Genomic DNA, 21481 nt, shown 5'->3' with positions numbered 1-21481 from the left:
TCCTTGCAATGGTGTACACTATACTCGATTACATTTAAAGACCATAAATGAACTTACAAAAATAAGTGTACATTTTCGTACAATCCATAACTAGTGTCAAGCAACAAATCTGAATTAGACTAAAGCATGACCAGAAAAAAATTCTGCTGCAATTGAAGAGATAGAGGCTCCAACATGCAATCTGCTTTGGATAAAATGATGCCTGCTGTCTTCTTTTTTAAATATATAATCCTATAATAGTCTTTAATAGTAATACTGAGTTGAAGGTGTCTATAGATAAAGCATTTTTATGATGTGGTATAATAAATATTGATGAGTAATATTACTTACTTTGGCCACACAATTTTCAGTCTTCATAGCAGTGCTTGCTAGACATACTGTTTCTTGGTTTAAGCAGAGTCTGGCACAGCTATTGTAAGTCTATAAAGAGAATTTTTTGGAAACAGGTTTAAATATTGAAATACTGTCAGATACAATTTTCAAATTCTGCCTTATTTCTCAAAATCAACATACAAATAGATCCTATGTGTAAATCTCAGATTTATGGGAGCTGAGGGACAAGGTAGACAGGGGGACGCAAAGAAAGTGAGAGCCCATAAAAGCCACTGATGTGCCCATGAACAAAGTATGTGAGCAGCAGTGGCTTCACTGTATGTATGGAAGGTGGGAGTGTTAGTTATTCAAAAACGTTGGCAAAGGACTTCAATAGACATTTCTCCAAAGAAGATATACAAATAGCCAACAAGCACAGGAAAAAATGCTCAACATCACTAATCTTTATGGAAATGGAAATCAAAACTACAATGAGATACCACCTTACACCCATTAGGATGATTACTATCAAAAAACCAGCAACTAACAAGTGTTGGTGATGATGTGGAGAACCTGGAACCCTTGTGCACTGTTAGTGGGAATGTAAAATGGTACAGCAGCTATGGAAAACAGTATGGTGGTGGTTCCTTAAAAAAATTAAAAATAGAATTACCACATGATCCAACAATTCCACTTCTGGGTATATACCCAAAAGAACTCAAAGCAGAGTATTAAAGAGATATTTGTACATCCTTGTTCACAGCAGCATTATTCATAACAGCTAAAATGTGGAAGCAACTCAAGTGTTCATTGATGGATGAATGGATAAACAAAATGTGGTATATACATACAATGGAATAGTACTTCAGCCTTAAAAAGGAAGGAAATTCTGACATATACTACAACATGGATGCACCTTGAGGACATTATGCTAAGTGAAATAAGCCAGTCACAAAAGGGAATCCACTTCTATGAGTTACTTAGAGTAGTCAAAATCAGAGACAGAAAGTAGAATGGTGGTTGCCAGGGGCTGGGAGAAGGAGGGGACGGGAAGTTATTATTTAATGGGTACGTATTTTCAGTTTTATAAGCTGAAAGGAGTTACAGGGATGGATGGTGGTGATGGTTACACAAAAATGTGAATACTATTGAACTGTACATTTAAAAATGGTTAAGATGATTAATGTTATATTAAATGTATTTTACCACAATTAAAAAACACTGGTTATACTTTATGATAAGCAAACATTATCAATAACTGGCCAATATGTGAACAAAAATGTTTCCTTTTAGTCTCAAGAATCATGGTCCTCAAACTTCAGCATGTATCAGGATCATCTGAAGGGCTTGTTAAAACACAGATTGCTAGGTCTTATCCCCAGAGCTTCTGAGAATTTGCATTTTTAACAAGTCCCCAGTTGATGTTAATGCTGCTGGTCTAGGAACACTCTTTGAGAACTACTAGTATAAATATGTGTGTTGAAATTAAAGAGAAAAATCTTAAGACACAGGTGATCTCTTATAACCAACAATAGAAAAGAATCCATTTTTTAAAATTCTAGATTTACATTACAGTTCCAAAAATAGCTGAGTTCCTGTATACCTTTCCCCCAACTTACGTTAATGTCTTACATAACCACAGAAAATTTATCGAAACTAAGGAATTGGTACAATACCAAGTAAAGACCTTAATTTGAGTTTCACCACTTTTCCCACTAATGTCCTTTTTCTGTTCAGGATCTAATCCAAGATCACACATTGCATTTAGTTGTCATATCTCCTTAGTCTCCTCTAATCTGTGACAATTCCTTAGTCTTCTCCTGGCTTTTATGACTAACACTTCTGAAGAGTACTGATTAGTTAACCTAAAGAACGTCCTCCAATTTGGGTTTGTCTCATGAATTCTCATGATCAGATTGAGGCTATATATTATTGGAAAGGATACCACAGAGGTGATGTGATGTGCCCTTCTCAACGCATCAAGTCAGGGGGTGTGCTGACAAGGATTTCTGGTGATGTTAACCTTGATCACTTGCCTGAGGTTGCGTCTGCCAAGATTCTCCATTGTAAACTTATTATTTTTCTTTTAGGAATTACTAAATATATTGACGGAAAGATTGTGAGACTATGCAAATATTCTGTCTCTGCTTCAACTTTTGCCTGCTAATTTTGGCATCCATTGGTGGATCTTACCTATAGTAATTTTTACTGTGATGTTCTAATGGTGATTTTTAAATTTCTTTCTTTCCTTCTACATTTATTAATTGGAATTTTTCTGTAAGTAAAAGCTATGATTTCTCTCTCCATTTATTTATTTATTCATTTATTTATTTACATCAGCAATGGAAACATAGATATTTTAAATAATTCATTATTGGTCAATTATCATTCTTTGGAAAGAGACTAGGTAGATAAAAATACACTTTAAGAAAATGGAGAAAAATAATATTATATAATTAAGTTTCCTTTTAAACAAGTTAAACTTTTAAAAATTTACCCACTTAACTGTTTTATTCTTACATAATTTAAGTTGAAATTATTTCAAAACATATTTCAAAAGAATAAACTGGATCATTTGACATTAGTGTATAGGGACTATTGGTACATGTATGTTCTTTTGCAACTACTAATTCCACAAACATTTACTATTCACGTACAGACAACACAAAACATTTTTTTAATGAAACTTATTGTGTTTTTAAAAGACATTTATGAAATAATTGGTATTTACTGAATAAAATAAAACTTTAGGCAAAAGAGTTCTGCTTCCAATAATAGCAGAGATGTTTGTATTGGATTAACCCTCCTGCAGATGCCAGTTACAAACCATGTATTTAAAAGTATTTAAAGTATTTAAAAGTAATTAAAAATTACTAAATTAATTACTAAAAATTAAAGTATTTAAAAATAATACTTAAAGGCACTGGAGATTGACCCAAGGTAGGCAGAAACTGGAGGGAGGAGTGGACTGACCTTGAAAGAGGAGAACCAAACTGGGTAAGATCCATGTTTATGTGCTTTTTCCCTGAGGGTACTCACCAGTCTACTTGGTGCAGGGTGACTAAAATTCAATTAGAAAGCCATAGTCTATTGACTTGAGATGTCAGAGGATGGAGTTCAGGGCTGCCATAGTGGCCAAAAATAAAGAAGAGAAATCGCAGAAAATAGAAAGAGCCATGGGGGAGGGAGGAAGCATCAAAATACACATGTAAATTCTCCTCAAATCCATGGCTAACTCCCAAATTACATACACGAAGGGAAGATGCCAGGGATTCCAATGGAAAGCAACAGTTAGAAGACTGAAAGATCCGAGCAGAGATTCTAGCTGCTGCCCATGAGGGGAGACAGAGTTTAGAATTTGATTCCTACTAAATTAGAGGGGCTTAATAAGCATCTCAAACATTCCACTGAAAACTGGGAAAGACCCTGTATTGACACTAAAGAGTAAGTCTTAGGACTAAGGGATCCGCCTTAGGACTAGGGGCAAAACCAAAACACACCTGCCCTAACAAATATAAAATCAAGACTCCATGAAGTCACCTGATCAGCCAGTAATTTAATCAGAGAAAGATAAAAGAATCCAGAGTCTCCCCAATGCATCACTTATAATGTCCACTATCAAAAACTGCTAGACATAAGAAGCAGATAAATGGGACCTATAGTCAAGAGAAAAAGGAACCAATAGAAAAAGACCCTGGGATGATCTAGTTGTGGGAATCAGCACATAAAGGCTCCAAAGAAACTTTAATAAATATGTTCAACAACTTAAATGAAAGATATGGTCAAAATGAGTAAACAGATGGAAATTTTTACCAGAAAAATAAAGACCTAAAATTTCTATTCATTTTAGAATCAAAAAGTACATTGTCTGAAATTAAAATTTTACTGGATGAGCTTAAAAGCAGATTGGAGATGGAAGAAGAAAAGGTCAATGTAAGGTCGATGAACTTAAAGACAGATCAATTGAAATTATCTAAAGTGAAGAATAGAGAGAGAAAAAGAAAGAAACAAACTGAATCTCAGTCATCTGTAGGACAATTTTCAATGATCTAATATATGTGTAATTGGAGACCCAGAAGAGAGGCGAGAATGGAGCACAAAAGAGGTTATAAAAATAGTGACCAAATATTTCTTAAATTTGGTGAAAACCATTGGCTTACTGATCTAAGATCAGCAAAGCCCAAGGAGATTAAATACAAAGAACACAGGACGTAGGCCCAACACAGTCAAACTGCTGAAAACCAATAACAAAGGTGAAACTTTGAAAGCAGGTAAAGAAAAAAGGGATGCTATATACACGGGAGCAACAATATAAACAACGGCAGACCTTTCAACATAAACAATGAAAGCTTGAAGACAAGGGAACAGAATTTTTAAAGTGTTGAAATGAAAGAATATCAGACCAGGTTTCTTATTATTAAAAAAGAGAATTATAAATATGAAAAGGGAGAAATCTAGAACAAAACCTGTGGTGTTGGATTGGAATTGGAGGTATCAATGTGAACTCATGGTTTTCAAAATATAGAAATATAGGTGTAAAATAAATGTTAATGTTTAAATCTTGGCTTCTAAATACCCTTCTGCACTAAAAGGATCCATAGCTCCCTGGAGAAATGGCTGATCCCAGGATTGGACAGGCAAAATACAAGATGAATCTGGAAATACTCAGAGAATGATGGAGATATGCCAGAGGGCCACAGATGCCAGCTTAAAGTGGCTCTCTCATTAGCCCAATATAGAATAATTTGAATATTAGACATAAATTACCAAAACTGACACAATAAAAAATAGAAAATTTGAATAGTTCTATATCTATTAAAGAAATTGAAACTGTTATTAAAAATCATTCCACATAAATTTATAATTAAAAAAAAACCTATTCGCAAAGAAAACTTCTGTCCCAGATGGTTTCACTAGTGAATTCTATTAAATTTTAAGGAAGAAATAACACCAGGATCATACACAAACACTTTTAGAAAGGGGGAGGGGAGGGGAAAACTTCCCAACTCATTTTATGAGGCTAGCATAACCCTGACACCAAAACCTGACAAAGACATTAAAAAGAATACTACAGACCAATATCCTTCATGAACAAAGACACAAAAATTCTTAATAAAGTCAATTAATGTAATTTACCACATTAACAGAATAAGGGAGGGGAAGCATTTGACAAAATTAAACACCCATTCATTCATGATGAAAAACCTCAGCAAGCTAGGAATAAAAAGGAACTTCCTCAATCCTTTCAAAGGAACCTAAAAAAATTTCAACTAACATCATACTTAATGGTGAAAGACTTAATAGTGTCCCTCTAAGATTGGGAACAAGGCCAAGATGTCCTCTTACCACACCTATTCAACATTATATTGGAGGCCATAGCCATTCAAATAAAGCAAGAAAAAGAAACAAAAGGCAAATAAGTTGGAAAAGAAGAAATAAAATTGTCTTTATTCACAAATGACAGGAAAAAGAGTCAACAGTAAAAAATCAATTGTATTTGTATATTCTAGCAACAAACAATTAGAGAATAAAAAAATTTACAATAGCATTGAAAAACAGTAAATAGGAATAAATCTAACAAACTATGCAAGAAACGTACACTGAAAACTAAAAAACATTGCTCAGAAAAATTTAAAAGGACAAATAAATGGAGCTATATACCATGTTTACGAGTTGAAAGATTCAATATTATTGAGAGGTTAATTCTACTCAAATGGATATATAGTTTCGATAAAATCCAAATCAAAACCCACAGACTTCTTTTTAATAGAAATTGCTAAGTTGATTCTAAAATTTATATAGAAATGCAAAGTATCTGGAATAGCCAAAACAATATTAAAAATAAAAACATGGAGGACTCACACTACCTGATTTCAAGACTCATAAAGCCACAATAATCAAGACAGTGTAGTATTTGGTGCAAGGATAGACACCTCTAAAAAGACAGAGGACCTTGAGCTCATCCTCTGCGCTGTGCAGGGACTTGCAGTAGGGGTTGGTCAGTGCCTCACCCGTTGTCATCCTTTGCTCTGCATCCAGCAGCAGCATCCTCTCCAGGAGGTTCAAAAATAAGACTACACTTGAACAGTCAATTGATTTTTGACAAAGGCACCCATGTAATTCAATGTGGGAAAGGAAAGTTTTTTCAACAATGGTGCCAAAACAACTGAATAAAAGTATGGGAAAAATAATGAACCCCAAACTCCATTTCACAGCACACATAAGAATTAATTTGAGATGGATCACAGACTGAAAGGTAAAAGCTAGAACATATAAAGCTTCTAGAAGAAAACCTAAAAGAATATCTTTATAATCACAGGGTAAGGATTAACAGTCTAGTCTTCTCATTAGAAACGTCTCATGAAAACACACCATGAATAAATAGGCAAGACATAGACTGTGAGAAAACGTTCAGAACACGTATCCGACAAAGGACCGGTATCTAGAACTCAATACAGTTGGGTTCTACAACTCAACAAGAAGACAACAGACAACACAATTTTCTAAAATGGCAAAAATCTTAGATACTTCACAAAAGAAAATATCTGAATAGCCAATAAGCACATGAAAAAGTGTTCAACACATGCTCATCAAAAAATCTTCATATAAGAACATCATAGCAACTTCATTTATAAAAATGGAAATAGTTCAGGTGTCCATCAAAAGCAGAATGGAAAACAAACTTCAGTGTATTTATTCAATGGAATATACAATACAATAAGAGAGAATAAACTATTGATATACACAGCAGGACAGATGAGTCTCATAAACATTATGCTGAAAGCCAGATCCCAAAAATGTAAAATTCCATTAAATGAAATTCTAGAAAAGGCAAAACTAATCTAAGACAGTAAGCTGATCAATGTCTGATTCATTGGGGGTGGGGAAATTGGCTGGGAAGGAGACAAGGGAACTTTCTTGGGTAATGAAAATGTTCTATAGCTAGATTGGGGTGGCGGTTACACAGGCGGACGGACATCAAAAATTCATTGACCTATACAATTAATATACATATAATTCACTGTATGAAAATGTTATTCAATAAAAATACATAAATATGCAGTTAACATTTTAGGGGAAAAAGTACTAGAGGTTTGATCACTTAATTAATAAAAATATTATGCTATTTTTCTGGAAAAAAATAGTCATGGCAGGTAGCAAAATAATTTGTTTTTCCTCCAAAATTCCTTTTCCCTTCAGAAATAAGTATAACACACTCAGGGGAACATTAGATAGATTCAGGAAACCTGTTCCAGGCCTGTGGGAGTTTCTAGAGTAAGGCTATATACAGGTTTTTATTTTCTAGACATTCCATCAGTAAAATGGGTACATGATTTTGTTTATCTCCCAAAGAAGTCACATAGATTAGTAAACTAAAATTTGTCACAGTCCTTAGATCACTCTGGAATAAAAGGGCTAAAAAATATTTTACATTCAATATTTTATTGTTATAAGACTCCTTCCAGGCCAAAATCAAACTTGTGAGTAAATGCAAGATAGGTTCTGTCCCCATGCAACATTTGAAAGGTAGCTTCATTGCTGAACCAGAGGCAGCGAGTTTTGCGTTGGAGTACTTTAATACGTTTTTATATTGCATATAAAGCACATAAGCATAAACCAGTAAGATGTCTTGCTGAAAACTACCTTCTTTGTGAAAGCAGGCTGTAATTCTGAACAAGTTTTCAATTTTCACACTGCTGCTAGGGTAAAACATTTTAAAGAGTTTAATTTTTTACAATGGATTCAATGACATAGGATTATCTAACAAAGTAATGGCTAATCAATACAAGGTTTAGTTGTCAGGTGAAACATATAACACACTAAAAGGGATTGATTGCCAGACTTCTCCTTATTTACTAGAAGGTATATATTTAAAATGACACAAACTTGTTACCAGGCTGCATTCTTTTAACCTTGCAAAAGCTGCTTAAGAAATCTGTTCAGCAGCCCTATAGCAAAACAAGATATAGTATAATGAAAATGGCTAGTGATTGGGGGGCCGAGAAGGGGAAGACAGGAACCTTCAGATAAATGGTAACATCAAATCAAGTCCTCAGCAAGAATATGGGATAGAAAAAGCAAACCACAAAGAGACAGCTAGGGAAGCTGAGACTGGGCTTTAAAAATGCCACACTAATGCTATGGAATCTTGTTCAATAGATGCCAAGCTGTATCTGATCTAATTCTGTGTTGCTCTTAGGGCAGATTTTTTAAGGACTCATACAACTGGGCACAATAGGCTTTTTTTTTTCATTTTCTTTTTTTAATAGTGCATCCAGATTATGCACTGAACACAAAATGAATTGGGCCCATATGGACTTCGACCAGCATATAAACTGTTTCCTTTATAATTTATTCACAATATCTCAAGTCTCTATATGAAAATACACTTTTTATGGTCATTGCAACCCAGGAGTTCAATAATATTTTTTCTACTAAGTCAGTGATTACACAATTTATCAAAGAATGATTACACTGAAATAAAAAAAAACAAAACACCGACCCCCTATACAGTCTTCCTTCCTCAAAGTAATTTTAAGAAAGCTGGTTATTAAATTGCTTCTTTTTGAAGAAGGGTTTTTGTAGCTAGACAGAAATTGCCAAACTATGTTTTTAAAAAAAGTTATTAGACTCTGAAGGATTCAGCCGAAGTGGGAAGTTAAATAAACAAATCACTTCATCAGACTTGGAAAGATCACTTTTGTCTTACTTAAGAGACCTACATTAATTACCTTTAAGGTCTGTTACACGGACTATTTAAAATAAGTACAATTTATTTATTTATTTCAAATGAGGTGCTTCTTCCAAAGTATTAAATAATGTCTACAAATGCAAAAGCATTTTTATAAATAGGTAATTAAAACAGATGACTAAAATTAAGTCAAGCTGCAAAACATTACCCAGGATGCACTGTGATTTTTTTTTTTTTAATAAACATCTCAGGCAGTTTTTTTCTATCTAAAGCCCAAAGCACTTCAGGAAAAAAAAAAAAGAGGTAGGAAGTTTCATAGGGGGAAAAACACACATATATAATGAAATAATGCCAACCCCCAAACTAAAGTATTTACAAGATAGTCCCTTAAGCATAGTTTGTCATATTGCAATTACACCTTGCCTACTGCCAAGTCAAAGTGCTTACTATTGCCACTAGAGGGAGAAATGTCTTAACACAAAGCAAAGGCAGACAGGGAATGGGTTTTCTTGAGCAATTATCAGAACAAAGCTCCCTTGGCTGTGTGTACCTTCTAATTACTCAATACAATTAAAATGACTAACCTAAAACAAATAGAAAAAAATCCTGCCTGCCTGATATCAGGCACTTCATTAAACCTTTTCCCCTCATCAGTCAAATCAGAAAGAAGGGAATGCCATCATATACAAACATTACAGAACTATTAAAGGAAGTAAATTCAGTGAGTTTGATTTTTTTTTTAAAGAAGAAAAGAAGCAACTCTCTTGCAAAAAGAAATGTCGCGGTATTTACCCATCTGGATGTTGCTTGAAAACAAATTGTCCTCCAAAGAGCAGAAATACAGTATGTTTTCTCTCAGTTCACTGGCTTATGAATGACTTTTTGTTGTTGTTGTTGTTTTGTTAATACACACTATAATGTCATTTTCTGTGTCCGCCATGTGCTTTTTCCTCCTACTCATCCAACTGTATAAAGGAGCTATGCCCATCAGACTTCCATGCTTATACTGGGCTGTTTTAACCTTAGGTTCTTCACTGCTGTTTCTTTGTGGATCTACTCCAAGGTAATGTTTAGAACAACATAGGAATTTGGGGTGGGGGTAGGCAAGGAAAACAGCTACTTATTCCTTCTAAAAGGCTTATGTAGTTCCTTTTATAAGGCCCAGTCATTAACAGAAGATGACAACAGAGTCATTTTTCTTTCAGCTGACAATTGTGACATTTTTCCAGCAGCGTGCAAGGTGTTGAAAACCTGGCAGCTGTTACCTCCTGGGATGAAGATACTTTTTTATCCTCCCTTGACAGTTTAACTCAGTGGGTCAGCACCTTTAAAGACTGCAAAGTATCCTCCAAGAGGATGGAAGCTTGAATTACTGCTCCCTCCCTAATCAATGTAAACCCTCACTGCAGGTGAAGTCTCCATCTATAGAGGTGCATGGGGGAGGAAAATGTAATGCCCTGAGCCAGATGGTTTTTATCTTGTTTTTAAAGAATAAAGGAACAAGCTAACCAGGGAGACAGCTACTTTGTTAGCTTCTTGGCCTCTCTCATGGCTTTGCATCCCCAGGGTTCCAGCTACACAAGAGAAAGAATACAGAAAAACGTAAACACTTAAAGAAATATAACTAGAGGGCTGGCATCACGCTGCTTTCAAAGAGTTGAGAGAGCTCTACTGAATGCTTTATTTATCACTGCCCACGTTCTCAGGATGGTAAGTGGACACAAACACAAAGGGAATGGGGGATGGGGGAAGGATGAGATAGAGGTCACAATTTACTCAATTACAGAAAAAGGCAGGGCTGACAGATCCTATTAGCACCAATGTGAAGCAAAGAAGGAGTTGCATGTTGTAAGGCTACATTTTCAAAAAATAACTAGATCCTCCCAGGCCTTTGCCCTTGTTTGCAGATATGAATAAAAGCTATAAAAACAGTTGCTATGGTTTTATCGGCTTCACATTTTAGGAATAAAAGTAGAAAGAAAATTGTAGCTACTTTGTACATCATTTAAATAAAAGTTCATACTTTACTTAATGCCAAGAGGTGAGAAAATTATTCTGAAACTTAGAAAATTAAATGGATACACAGCTTTTCTCCTCCCCCTGTGCTCGCACCCCCCCTTCCCCCCCACCCCCAGCCTTCTGATGTTGGAAATGAAATGGAAAAGCAGGTATAGAAAATGAGCTGGTGATACAGGGAGTAGTGTCTCCTGACTTTCTCCTTCAATATTTTCTTTTTCTGCTAATGTCTTTGTCAGGTTTTGGAATTATGGTTATGGTGGTCTCACAATTCAAGTCAGGAAGTATTCCTTCCTTCTCTATTTTCTGAAAGAGTTGGTATAAGATTGGTGCTATTTATTCCTTAAATGTTTGATAGAATTCACCAGTGAAACCATATGGGCTTTTTGATAATTCAATTTCTTTAAGAGACATAGGGCTATTCAAATTTTGTTTTACCTTGTGTTGGTTTCAGTAAGTTGTATTTTTCAAGGAATTTGTCCATTTCATCTAAGTTGCCAAATTTTTGGTTTAAAGTTGTTTATAATATTCCCTTATTAATCCTTTTAATGTCTGTAAGAATTGTAGTAATAACCCTTCTTTCACCTCCTCCAATAATTACATAACTCTCCGAGTTAACATGCAGTGGTCATATCCTATCAACAAGGATAAAACTATACTTTAGAATAATATGTATAAACTATAAAATTAGTCTTAAACAATACTAAACTTGTTAGAACATAACTGAGCATTTTAAAATCAATGGTGAAAGAGTTCCTGAAATCCCATTAGAAATATCTGCAAAAGAATCTCAAGTTAAGAGATGGCCTACATGATGCAAATCTTACATCAACACTAGGTAAAAGGCAGCCTTGACATCTTTTTATCTATATAACTTGACTAAGGGGGGAAAAAAGAGCAAATGGCACTTCATTATTGTCATATGCAATAGAGAAAAGAGGGAGTTTAAACAGCTTATATAACAGCTTATATATTATGTCCTATATTAAAAAAATCAGCAGTGGGGTAATCAAGTTCAGGGCAGTTCTGGACAGCTGCCCTGTGACCGGCTTCTATTGACCCCTGCTATTCATCACTCTTCCTTAAGACTGAGAGGGCAAGCTCCTAGGGAGTGACCACCACAATAGACAGACACAAGCCAACAGTAATCTGGTTCCAGCAAAAAACCAGATGGCACTGCAATAAATTTACAAATCTGCATTCATGGGGCTGTTAAAACACCCAGAAGCTAAAAGACTCTGAGGGCCCCAGGAGGATCTCCTACTTCCCTTTTTCTAAAGGCCATTTCTCTTTCCAAGAACATTGACTTCATGCTCTTCACAAAGAGAATAGAGATAAAACCCTTTACAAAGAAGGGAGGGGGAAAAAGCCTCATGACCTAATTAATCTCCAGAGCTTGGATCTCAACACTAAATGATAGATATTAGAAAAATCATTTGGAGCACTAGGAGGAAAAACAAAACCAAAAACGGTTGTTAAAATGGAGGGGGTGAAGCGAACCTGCTAAAAAGCAATGAAAAAAAAACATTAAATCTCTTTCAAATACTGCACACAACAGATCTTGCAAGTAGAAAATGATTCAATAATGTATGCATTTACTTTTAAAATGAATCAGATTAGTCCCATGTGTGACCTGCTGGTCCATCTGTATGTGCTGGACTTAATAGGCACGATTCTCTCTCTTGCTTCAGTTTGAAGTATGAGAGAGATAAATTTAGTTTAATTTTCAACAGATCAGCCTATCCATTTTCCAAATGGACCATCTGGATCAGCCTATTAAAATTAATTTATAACTTTGCAGAGTGAAAATTCGTTTGTTAGCTTAAATAAAGTTGCCAAAACTTTTTGTTGTGTCATTGTTTTCTGACAGTTATTTCTGTATAGTGGGCAGAATGTTTCCACCTCCAAATTTATCTTATTCAATATTGTTCTTTTTTTTTTAGATTTACAGATCAGGTGTTTATCTCCAAATAGTTAACATTGTAACTGCACAATATCAATTACTGATCATTTGGGTTTTTTTACAAACCTTCCTGAGCTGATTCAATTCTACTTACTATACAATTATTTTTATAAAAAAAGGAAAAGTGCCCATCCAAAAAATTTTTAAGATATAGTAAATAAAAAAATGAGTATGTCAGGGCTGGCCCAGTGGCGCAAGCGGTTAAGTGTGCATGCTCCGCTGCGGCGGCCCGGGGTTCGCGGGTTCACATCCCGCGCGCACTGATGCACCACTTGGCAAGCCATGCTGTGGCAGCGTCCCATATAAAGTAGAGGAAGATGGGCATGGATGTTAGCCCAGGGCCAGTCTTCCTCAGCCAAAAAAAAAAAAAAATGAGTGTGTCACAGTTTCAACTACTTTTCCCCTAAATTAATACTGTATACAAACTGGAGTCAGAGGGTAGAAGTAAAAATGCTTTGGCAACACTGAGATGTGGGTTTCAAATCACTGACTAGCTAAACAAGTCATCTAACCTCTCTAAGCCTCCATTTTCTTCATCTATAAATTGGAAATCATATCTAGCAACTTTATAGAGTTATCATGAGGATTAAATAAAATAAGTATCAGGTTCACGGCCGGCGCTCAACAAATACTAGATGTTTTCTCCTTTTTCCTAGAATAATGCTATAAATCCACATAGATTAAAATTATTTTTACTACTGCTGGTGCTCATCTTATCCAATTTTAGATTAAAAATGAATAGGTGGTATACCTATTCTCTGGGAACACTGTAAGAACTTACTTTTTGGCCAGTGGGAGCTGGAAGATGTTAGAGGTTGCTATAGGCAGTGAAAAGAGCAAGTTTTTTGTTTTTTTTTTTTTTGTGAGGAAAATTAGCCCTGTGCTAACATCTGTCAATCCTCCTCTTTTTTTGCTCAGGAAGACTGCCCCTGGGCTAACATCCATGCCCATCTTCCTCCACTTTATATGGGACGCCGCCACAGCATGGCTTGCCAAGTGGTGCGTTGGTACGTTCCCGGGATCCGAACTGGCGAACCCCGGGCCACCACAGGGGAGCGGGCGCACTTCACCACTTGCGCCACAGGGCTGGCCCAAGAGCAAGTTTTTTTTACCAAATGTTTTTGGACATTTTAATTTTTAAAAAGAGAGCCATGGAATCGAACTTTCAAAGTAAAATGTGTCACCTTTGGGGAGTGGGGGCACAGTGGTGAGTAAAACTTTTTTTTTTTTTTTGTGAGGAGATCAGCCTTGTGCTAACATCTCTGCCAATCCTTTTTTTTTCTGAGGAAGACTGGCCTGGGCTAACATCCGTGCCCATCTTCCTCCCCTTTATATGGGACGCCGCCACAGCATGGCTTGCCAAGCAGTGCGTCAGTGTGCACCGGGGATCCGAACCGGCGAGGCGAACCCCGGGCCGCCCCAGCGGAGCGCACACACTTAACCGCTTGCACCATCAGGCCGGCCCCGAGTAAAACTTTTTTTAAAGTGGTCATCAATAATGGCATTTACTTTTAGAAAAAGCAAACAAATATTATTCAGACTAAAAGGAGCTAACTTCACTATAGGCAGATCCCTTTTGATGATTAATTTTTAAAAAATGTATGAAGAATCTTAATAGGAAAATAAGGCTTAAAGTCAACTATTCTACTATTCTACTATCTGCACTTTCTAGTTATTTTTTCTGAACAAGAAACCTTTTTTTAAATTTTGTTTTCACTACATGTAAGCAATTGACTGTCCTGTACACCTAGGATATTTTTTAAATGATTGGGGAAAAATGTTACCTAATTGAAACTGATGGCTATAGCCAGACCAACTTCAGAGTACTCTTAATTTAAGCTCTAGTGCTTAATGAATGGCAAATTGAGGGTTTCCTGTCTTTTGTTTTATTGTTGGTAGCTTTTTATTTTAAGTAAGACTGAATTTCATACCTGTCTAAGTGAATTCTTCTCTGGTATTATCTTCCTAGGGGGTTCGCCATTATTACAGTCTTCTCTCTCTGAGGAATTCTGTGAAAGAAAGTAAGCTTTAATTCAGTTCTCATTATCTTCAATCTTATTCTGTGGGAGTAAACTGAATTACATTTCTAATTCTGTGAGCTAGAATACCATGTATATTTATGCATTTATTAATTTGAAGATTTATATACATACAGACATACACTTATGTAAAGGAAAACATATGCCTATGTATATAAATAAATGTATGTAGGGATCTAGGTGGAAAGTATTTCATCTATATTTAAGCACTGCCCAGCAGATCATATTCATTAGAAGTCTAGTTTATTGTTCTTTGAAAATGCAGGCTGACACCGGACATAAGCAAGTTCCAGTCTACACTTAGCTGATAACTTAAACCATAATTATTACATTCTTTTTAAAATAATTTGTTTTAAACTACAGTAAATATTGGTTGGCACAAGATCTCAAAGTCTAGATCCTAAAAAAAATAGTTCTTTCTCTTCCTCCTCTTCTCAGATTTGATTTTCTCTTCTTTATTAAAAATAGCATAGTACTTAGCTTAAAACAACATTTAACCAGTGGTTTAGGATTAAAGTCCATTCTTGCCACTACCACCTCAACAGCAGCTAGAAGACCCCTAAAATGTCAATGGGATTTTTAAATACTTAAGAAGAGGGGAAAAAACAACAATCCAATTGAAAGTGAGTTCAGAGTTCTAAATATCAACAGAGTAAACAGACAACTGACGGAATGGGAGAAAATATTTGCAAATCATATATCTGATAAAGGATTAACATCCAGAATACATAGAGAAGTTATAAAACTCAACAAAGAACCCCGACCCAATTCAAAAATGGGCAAAGGACTTGAAAGGACATTTCTCCAAAGAAGATATACAAATGACCAACAAGCACATGAAAAGACATTCAACATCACTAATCATTTCAGAAATGCAAATCAAAACTACAAGGAGATACTACCTCACATTCATTAGGGAGGCTACTATCAAAAACAAACAAACAACAGAAAATAACAGGTATTGGCAAGGATGTTGAGAAATTGGAACTCGTGTGCATTGTTGGTGGGAATGTAAAATGATACAGCTGCTAAGGAAAACAGTTATGGTGGTTCCTCAAAAAATTAAAAATAGAATTATCAATGATCCAACAATTTCATTCCTGGGTATATACCCAAAAGCATTGAAAGCAGAGTCTGAAGAGATATTTGTACATCCGTATTCATAGCAGCATTATCCACAATAGCTAAAATGTGGAAGCAATCCAAATGTCCACTACAGATGAAGGGATAAGCAAAATGTGGTATATATATACAATGGGACAGTATTCAGCCTTAAAAAAAAAAAAGAAGGAAAATTCTAACATATACTATAGCATGGATGAACCCTGAAGACATTATGCTAGGTAAAATAAGCCAGTCACGAAAAGATAAATATTGTATGATTCCACCTATATGAGATACTTAGAGTAATCAAAATCATAGAGACAGAAAGTAGAACTGTCATTGCCAGGGGCTGGGAAAAGGGGAAAATAGGGAGTTACTGTTTGATGGGTTTATAGTTTCAGTTTTACAAGATGAAAAGAGTTATGGAGATGGATGGGGGTGATGGTTGTGAAACTTTATGAATGTATTTAGTATCAGTGAGCTGTACACAAAAAATGGTTAAGATGGTAAATTTTATGTTATGTGTATTTTACCACAATAAAAAATAATTGAAAAAATATATAGCCATCAACACATGTAAATCACTATCTGCAAGGCAAAATACAGAAAATCCAAATACATATTATTTGGGTTCCATTTTCCACAACTACATTTGTCATGTTAATATTTTAAAATTTGCAGTTGATATATTCATTACATTACATATATTCATCACATTCTAACTGGGGAGTTACTGTATTTTTATTTATTTATTTATTGTTTTAAATTTCTTTTTTTTCTTTTGGTGAGGAAGATTAGCCCTAAGCTAACATCTGTTGCCAATCCTCCTCTTTTTGCTGAGGAAGATTGGCCCTGGGCTAACATCCGTGCCCATCTTCCTCTACTTTATATGTGGGATGGCTGCCACACCATGGCTTGATAAGCGGTGCATAGATCCGTGCCGGGATCCGAACCCGAGAACTGAGGGCGGCTGAAGCTAGCCCGCAAACTTAACCAGTGAGCCACCAGGCCTGCCCTAACTGGGGAGTTACTGTATTTTTAGATCCAGCAATTATTTCCAACCTATGAGTTTATCTGAAAATTTTCATACAAGTATAAAATCATTAGTAGAGTTTAGGGTCATAACTGTGTTTTAAACTTAGATATTAGTTATCATATTTTGGTTTGTATCAAATATTACATTTAAAAATATATTAAAGCATAAATCGTATATATGTAGTGTCATTTTAGGGCCCCTGCACCTCTATGCCTTGTGTGTCACCTGTAGTTGGCCTGACAGGCCAGTACTCTAAAGTGTTCCTTTTGGGCATAAATCTCTTATGATGTTTAAGTTGGTATTTTACATTTGTGATGATCACTTTAAGGTAAGGTCCCTAAAATTAAGACAAAGAAGAAAAGACATGCTATGTTACAAGCAAGGGACAGAGACTCAATAACTTCAGAGTTCTATTTGCTTTTTCTCCTTGTTTTGAAAAAAACGAATGTAGACTATCTACAAAAAAATGAGAGAGAGAGAGAGTGGAATTAACGACCATAAGGCATACCAAATAAGGAAACTAGCAATATGTGCCATAATAGGAGAATCAAACAAAGGAAGGAAAAGGTCAACATTAAACCCATAAAATCAATTTATATATTTAACTTTTTTTAAAAATATAGATCAATGTTTTTTAAATGCCCAAATTAAATCTTATGTAATAAAAACGTAAGCCTGTATTCAATTAAGCCAGTATTCAATTATAAACTTATAATTTCTAAGTAACTATTCCCCAAACCATGAAGTTCCACCCTCTTTTAAATATCATTTCAGATCATCTAACCCTGTTTAATTCAATGTAAGGTCCTATATTTCAAAATTAATTATGTTTTGTTAAAATGTCATTATAAACTTGGAAGCCTAAATAATTTTTGGTGGAAGTTTGTTATACTGAAGACATTATAAATATCATTTTTACTCTACGGGTGCTTGGAATGAAACAAAATAGATGATAAACTCTATACTAAATTACATAGTGAAAAATAGTGATCTGAACCTAATAGGATGAGTAGTCACTATCTCGCCCATATCCACAATTTTCTTCCTTATGACTCTCTATTTTACCTGATTTAGATAGGGAGCTATTGAGTGGGTATTATGAGAACGTCTAAGGTATGAACAGGTGAAGGGAGCTAAAGGCTAATTACTACCTGAGAGCAGAATATAGAGCTGTAGAGGAGCTCCATTCCCTTCTCCACCTCATGAGGGCAAAGGATATATATAGCTGGTGTTGTTAAAAAGAACTCTTAACAAATGGGAAAAAAAAAACAAGCATTGTTATAGCTAGTTCTTTTTAGATAGATTAACCTAACATTTTTTACGATGGCCCAACCACATGAGAAACCAAATCAGTACAAAAAAATTCAACTCTGTTATTACATAAAATAGAGGGAAGGACATTAAACAGTTGTGATATCAGGAGCAAGGAGTAAGGTATCCTCCTAATAGTGAAGAGAAGAGCCAGAAAACCAGTGAATAAAAGATGAACAGCTCAGGCTGCCCCAGTAGCACAAGTGGTTAAGTGCGCATGCTCCACTGCGGCGGCCGGGGTTTGCCGGTTCGGATCCTGGGCACACACCGACACACAACTTGGCAAGCCATGCTGTGGCGGTGTCCCATATAAAGTGGAGGAAGGTGGGCACGGATGTTAGCCCAGGGCCAGTCTTCCTCAGCAAAAAAAAAAAAAAAAAAGAGGAGGATTGGTAGATGTTAGCACAGGGCTGATCTACCTCACACACATAAAGAAAAGATGAATAGCTCTACAGTTTTGAGGGTGGAGGGGAATCTATGCATATCTAAGTGGTCAACTCAGTGGTTCTCAACGCCTTTGTGCTCTCCAACATCACCTAAGAGAGCTCAGCAGCACAGTTATTCCTTGTATCTTTATCTATGATGCATCCCAGTAAGCAATGTTCACAATTGCCCTGGGTCATCAAGCTAAATTACGTCCAATAAGTTCTGTTTAAAGGTAACTAATTGATGCAAGCAAGATTCATCACACAAATTAGTGGATGAAAGTTAGACAAATACTAGGATAGTTAACATAATCTCAAAATATTTTTCCATAAGATACTTAATAATTATAAAAGGAAACACAAGAACCTCACAGTGGAGAGATCTGGCAGACACCACCTTAACATTAGGTGCCTCTTGATACGATGTGTTATTACTCCTGAGGTAACCTTACCAAAAACACATAAACTCAATCTGATTATGAGAAAACATGAGACTAACCCAAATTGAGGGACATACTATAAAATTACTAGTTTGTACTTAACAAAAAATGTCAAGGTCCGGGCCCTCCCGGTGGCGCAAGCATTTAAGTGTGTGCGCTCCGTGCTGCGGCGGCCGGGAGTTCACAGGTTCAGATCCCCGCCCATGCACCGACGCACCGCTTGTCAAGCCATGCTGTGGTGGCATGCCACATAAAGTGGAGGAAGATGGGCACGGATGTTAGCTCAGGACTGATCTTCCTCACACACAAAAAAAGTCTAGGTCATGAAATACAAAGAAAGACTAAGGAACTATTTTAGGTTAAAAGAAACTAACTAAAGAGACATGACAATTGAATGCAACTTGTGATCTGAGATTATTTTTTGGGGCTGAAATAAAATTGATGGTAAAGTCCTCTATACTGAATTATATAGTGAAAAATAGTGATCTGAGCCTAACAGGATAAGTAGTAACTAGCCCACATCCAAAATTTTCTTCCTCCTGACCCTCAATTTAATCTGATTTTGATGGGTAACTATTGAGTGGGTATTATAACATAATGGTATAAAGGGCATTATTGGAACAATTGGAAAAATCTGAAGAAGGTCTGTAGATGAGCTAATAACACTGTATCAATGTTAATTTCCTGATTGTTTCCCCAATTTTAAATTTACATGCAGAAAAATTCACTCTTTTTTGGTGTACAGTTCTGAGTTTGACAAAAGCATACAGATGTGTAATGACCACCACAATCAAGATGTAAAGCAGTTCCATCACTCTCCAAATTCCCTTGCACTTCCCCTTTATAGTCAACTCCTTTCCCTGGTGATCACTGATTTTTTGTTTTCAATAATTTTGTCTTTTCCAAAATGTCATAAAATAGAATCATATAGTATGTAATTTTTTGAGTCTGTCTTTTTTCACTTAACATAATACATTTGAGATTCATTTCGTGTTGCTGCATATATTGGCAGTTTTTTCCTTTTTATTGCCAAATAGTATCACTGTATAGATGTCCATGGTTTGTTTATACATTCAATTTCCTGATTTTGATAATTTGTACTGTGGTTATTTAAAAGAATGTTCTTGTTTTTAGGAAACATACAATGAAACATTTAGGGGTAAAAGGACATTATGTCTCTAACTTTCAAATGGTTCAGAAAAAATAATAAGTAAATGAATGTGAGTGTATATATGTATGTATAAATAAGAGATAAAGCAAATATGGTAACATATTAACATAAGGAGAATCTGTGTGAAGAGTATAAGGGGATTCTTTGCACTATTCTTTCAACTTCTGTGTAAATGTAAGGTTACAAAATAAAAATTAACAAATAAAATAGATGAAACCTAGATAAAAGTTATATTCTACCACTTAACCCTGAGCCAACTAGAAAAACCTGACTGCTCATACCAACTCATTCATAATACTCAGATGGAACATTTCATTACAGTAAATCATCTGCAGAATGTGTTTGTAATCCTGCAGTAACAATACGGTATAATCAGTAGCATTCTATTAAAATATCTCTGAAAAAAAGATACTATATAACTTGTTACCTTTCATATTAACTCAAATATTTCTCTCTTAGCCCAGCACTTACTAGCTTAGAATTAAAGGGGCAGAATAAAAGTCTCATCGACAACTTTGAATTTAACTTCGAACTGAAAGCATTTGGGTTGTAACGCCTGCAGACATAGTAACAGAGATTTGGGTAGGGAAAAGTCAATAAAGTGACATATTGCTAAAGCTCATGCATTAGATCTCAGGGATGTATTTTAGACAAAATGTGTCCAGAAGTAACCTGGGGGTGAATAAAAAAGCAAAAGGAATCAGATCAAAAAAAGTATTCAGGGGCTGGCCCAGTGGCATAGTGGTTAAGTTCGCGCGCTCTGCTTCGGCAGTCTGGTGTTCGCTGGTTCGGTCCTGGGTGAGGACCTACACACCGCTCATCAAGCCATGCTGTGGCGGCATCCACATACAAAATGGAGGAAGATTGCCACAGACGTTAGCTCAGGGCGAATGTTCCTCACCCCCCAAAAAAAAGTATTCAGATGATAAACTTAAATAATCTGTTTCAAAATCTGCTTACCCAAATTTAAAG

At 35.6% G+C, this 21481-nt stretch overlaps 1 protein-coding gene across 4 annotated transcripts in view; it reads right to left on the bottom strand.

Moving 5' to 3' along the window:
• BTRC (beta-transducin repeat containing E3 ubiquitin protein ligase) overlaps positions 1 to 21481 on the bottom strand; it is a 171040-nt gene that overhangs the window by 60991 nt on the left and 88568 nt on the right. For 2 of the 4 annotated variants that reach the window (XM_058543798.1, XM_058543800.1), the window contains 2 exons: positions 14915 to 14992; positions 331 to 420 (listed from right to left, as the gene is read on the bottom strand). In XM_058543798.1, the coding sequence (XP_058399781.1) occupies positions 331 to 420; positions 14915 to 14992 (168 nt within the window). The remainder of the gene's footprint in view (positions 1 to 330; positions 421 to 14914; positions 14993 to 21481) is intronic. The other 2 variants (XM_058543799.1, XM_058543801.1) reach the window with 1 other exon arrangement.

The sequence above is a fragment of the Diceros bicornis genome, chromosome 6, assembly GCF_020826845.1.
Source record: "Diceros bicornis minor isolate mBicDic1 chromosome 6, mDicBic1.mat.cur, whole genome shotgun sequence".
Classification (NCBI taxonomy): Eukaryota; Metazoa; Chordata; class Mammalia; order Perissodactyla; family Rhinocerotidae; genus Diceros; species Diceros bicornis.
This window is presented reverse-complemented; position numbering and strand designations above follow the sequence as displayed.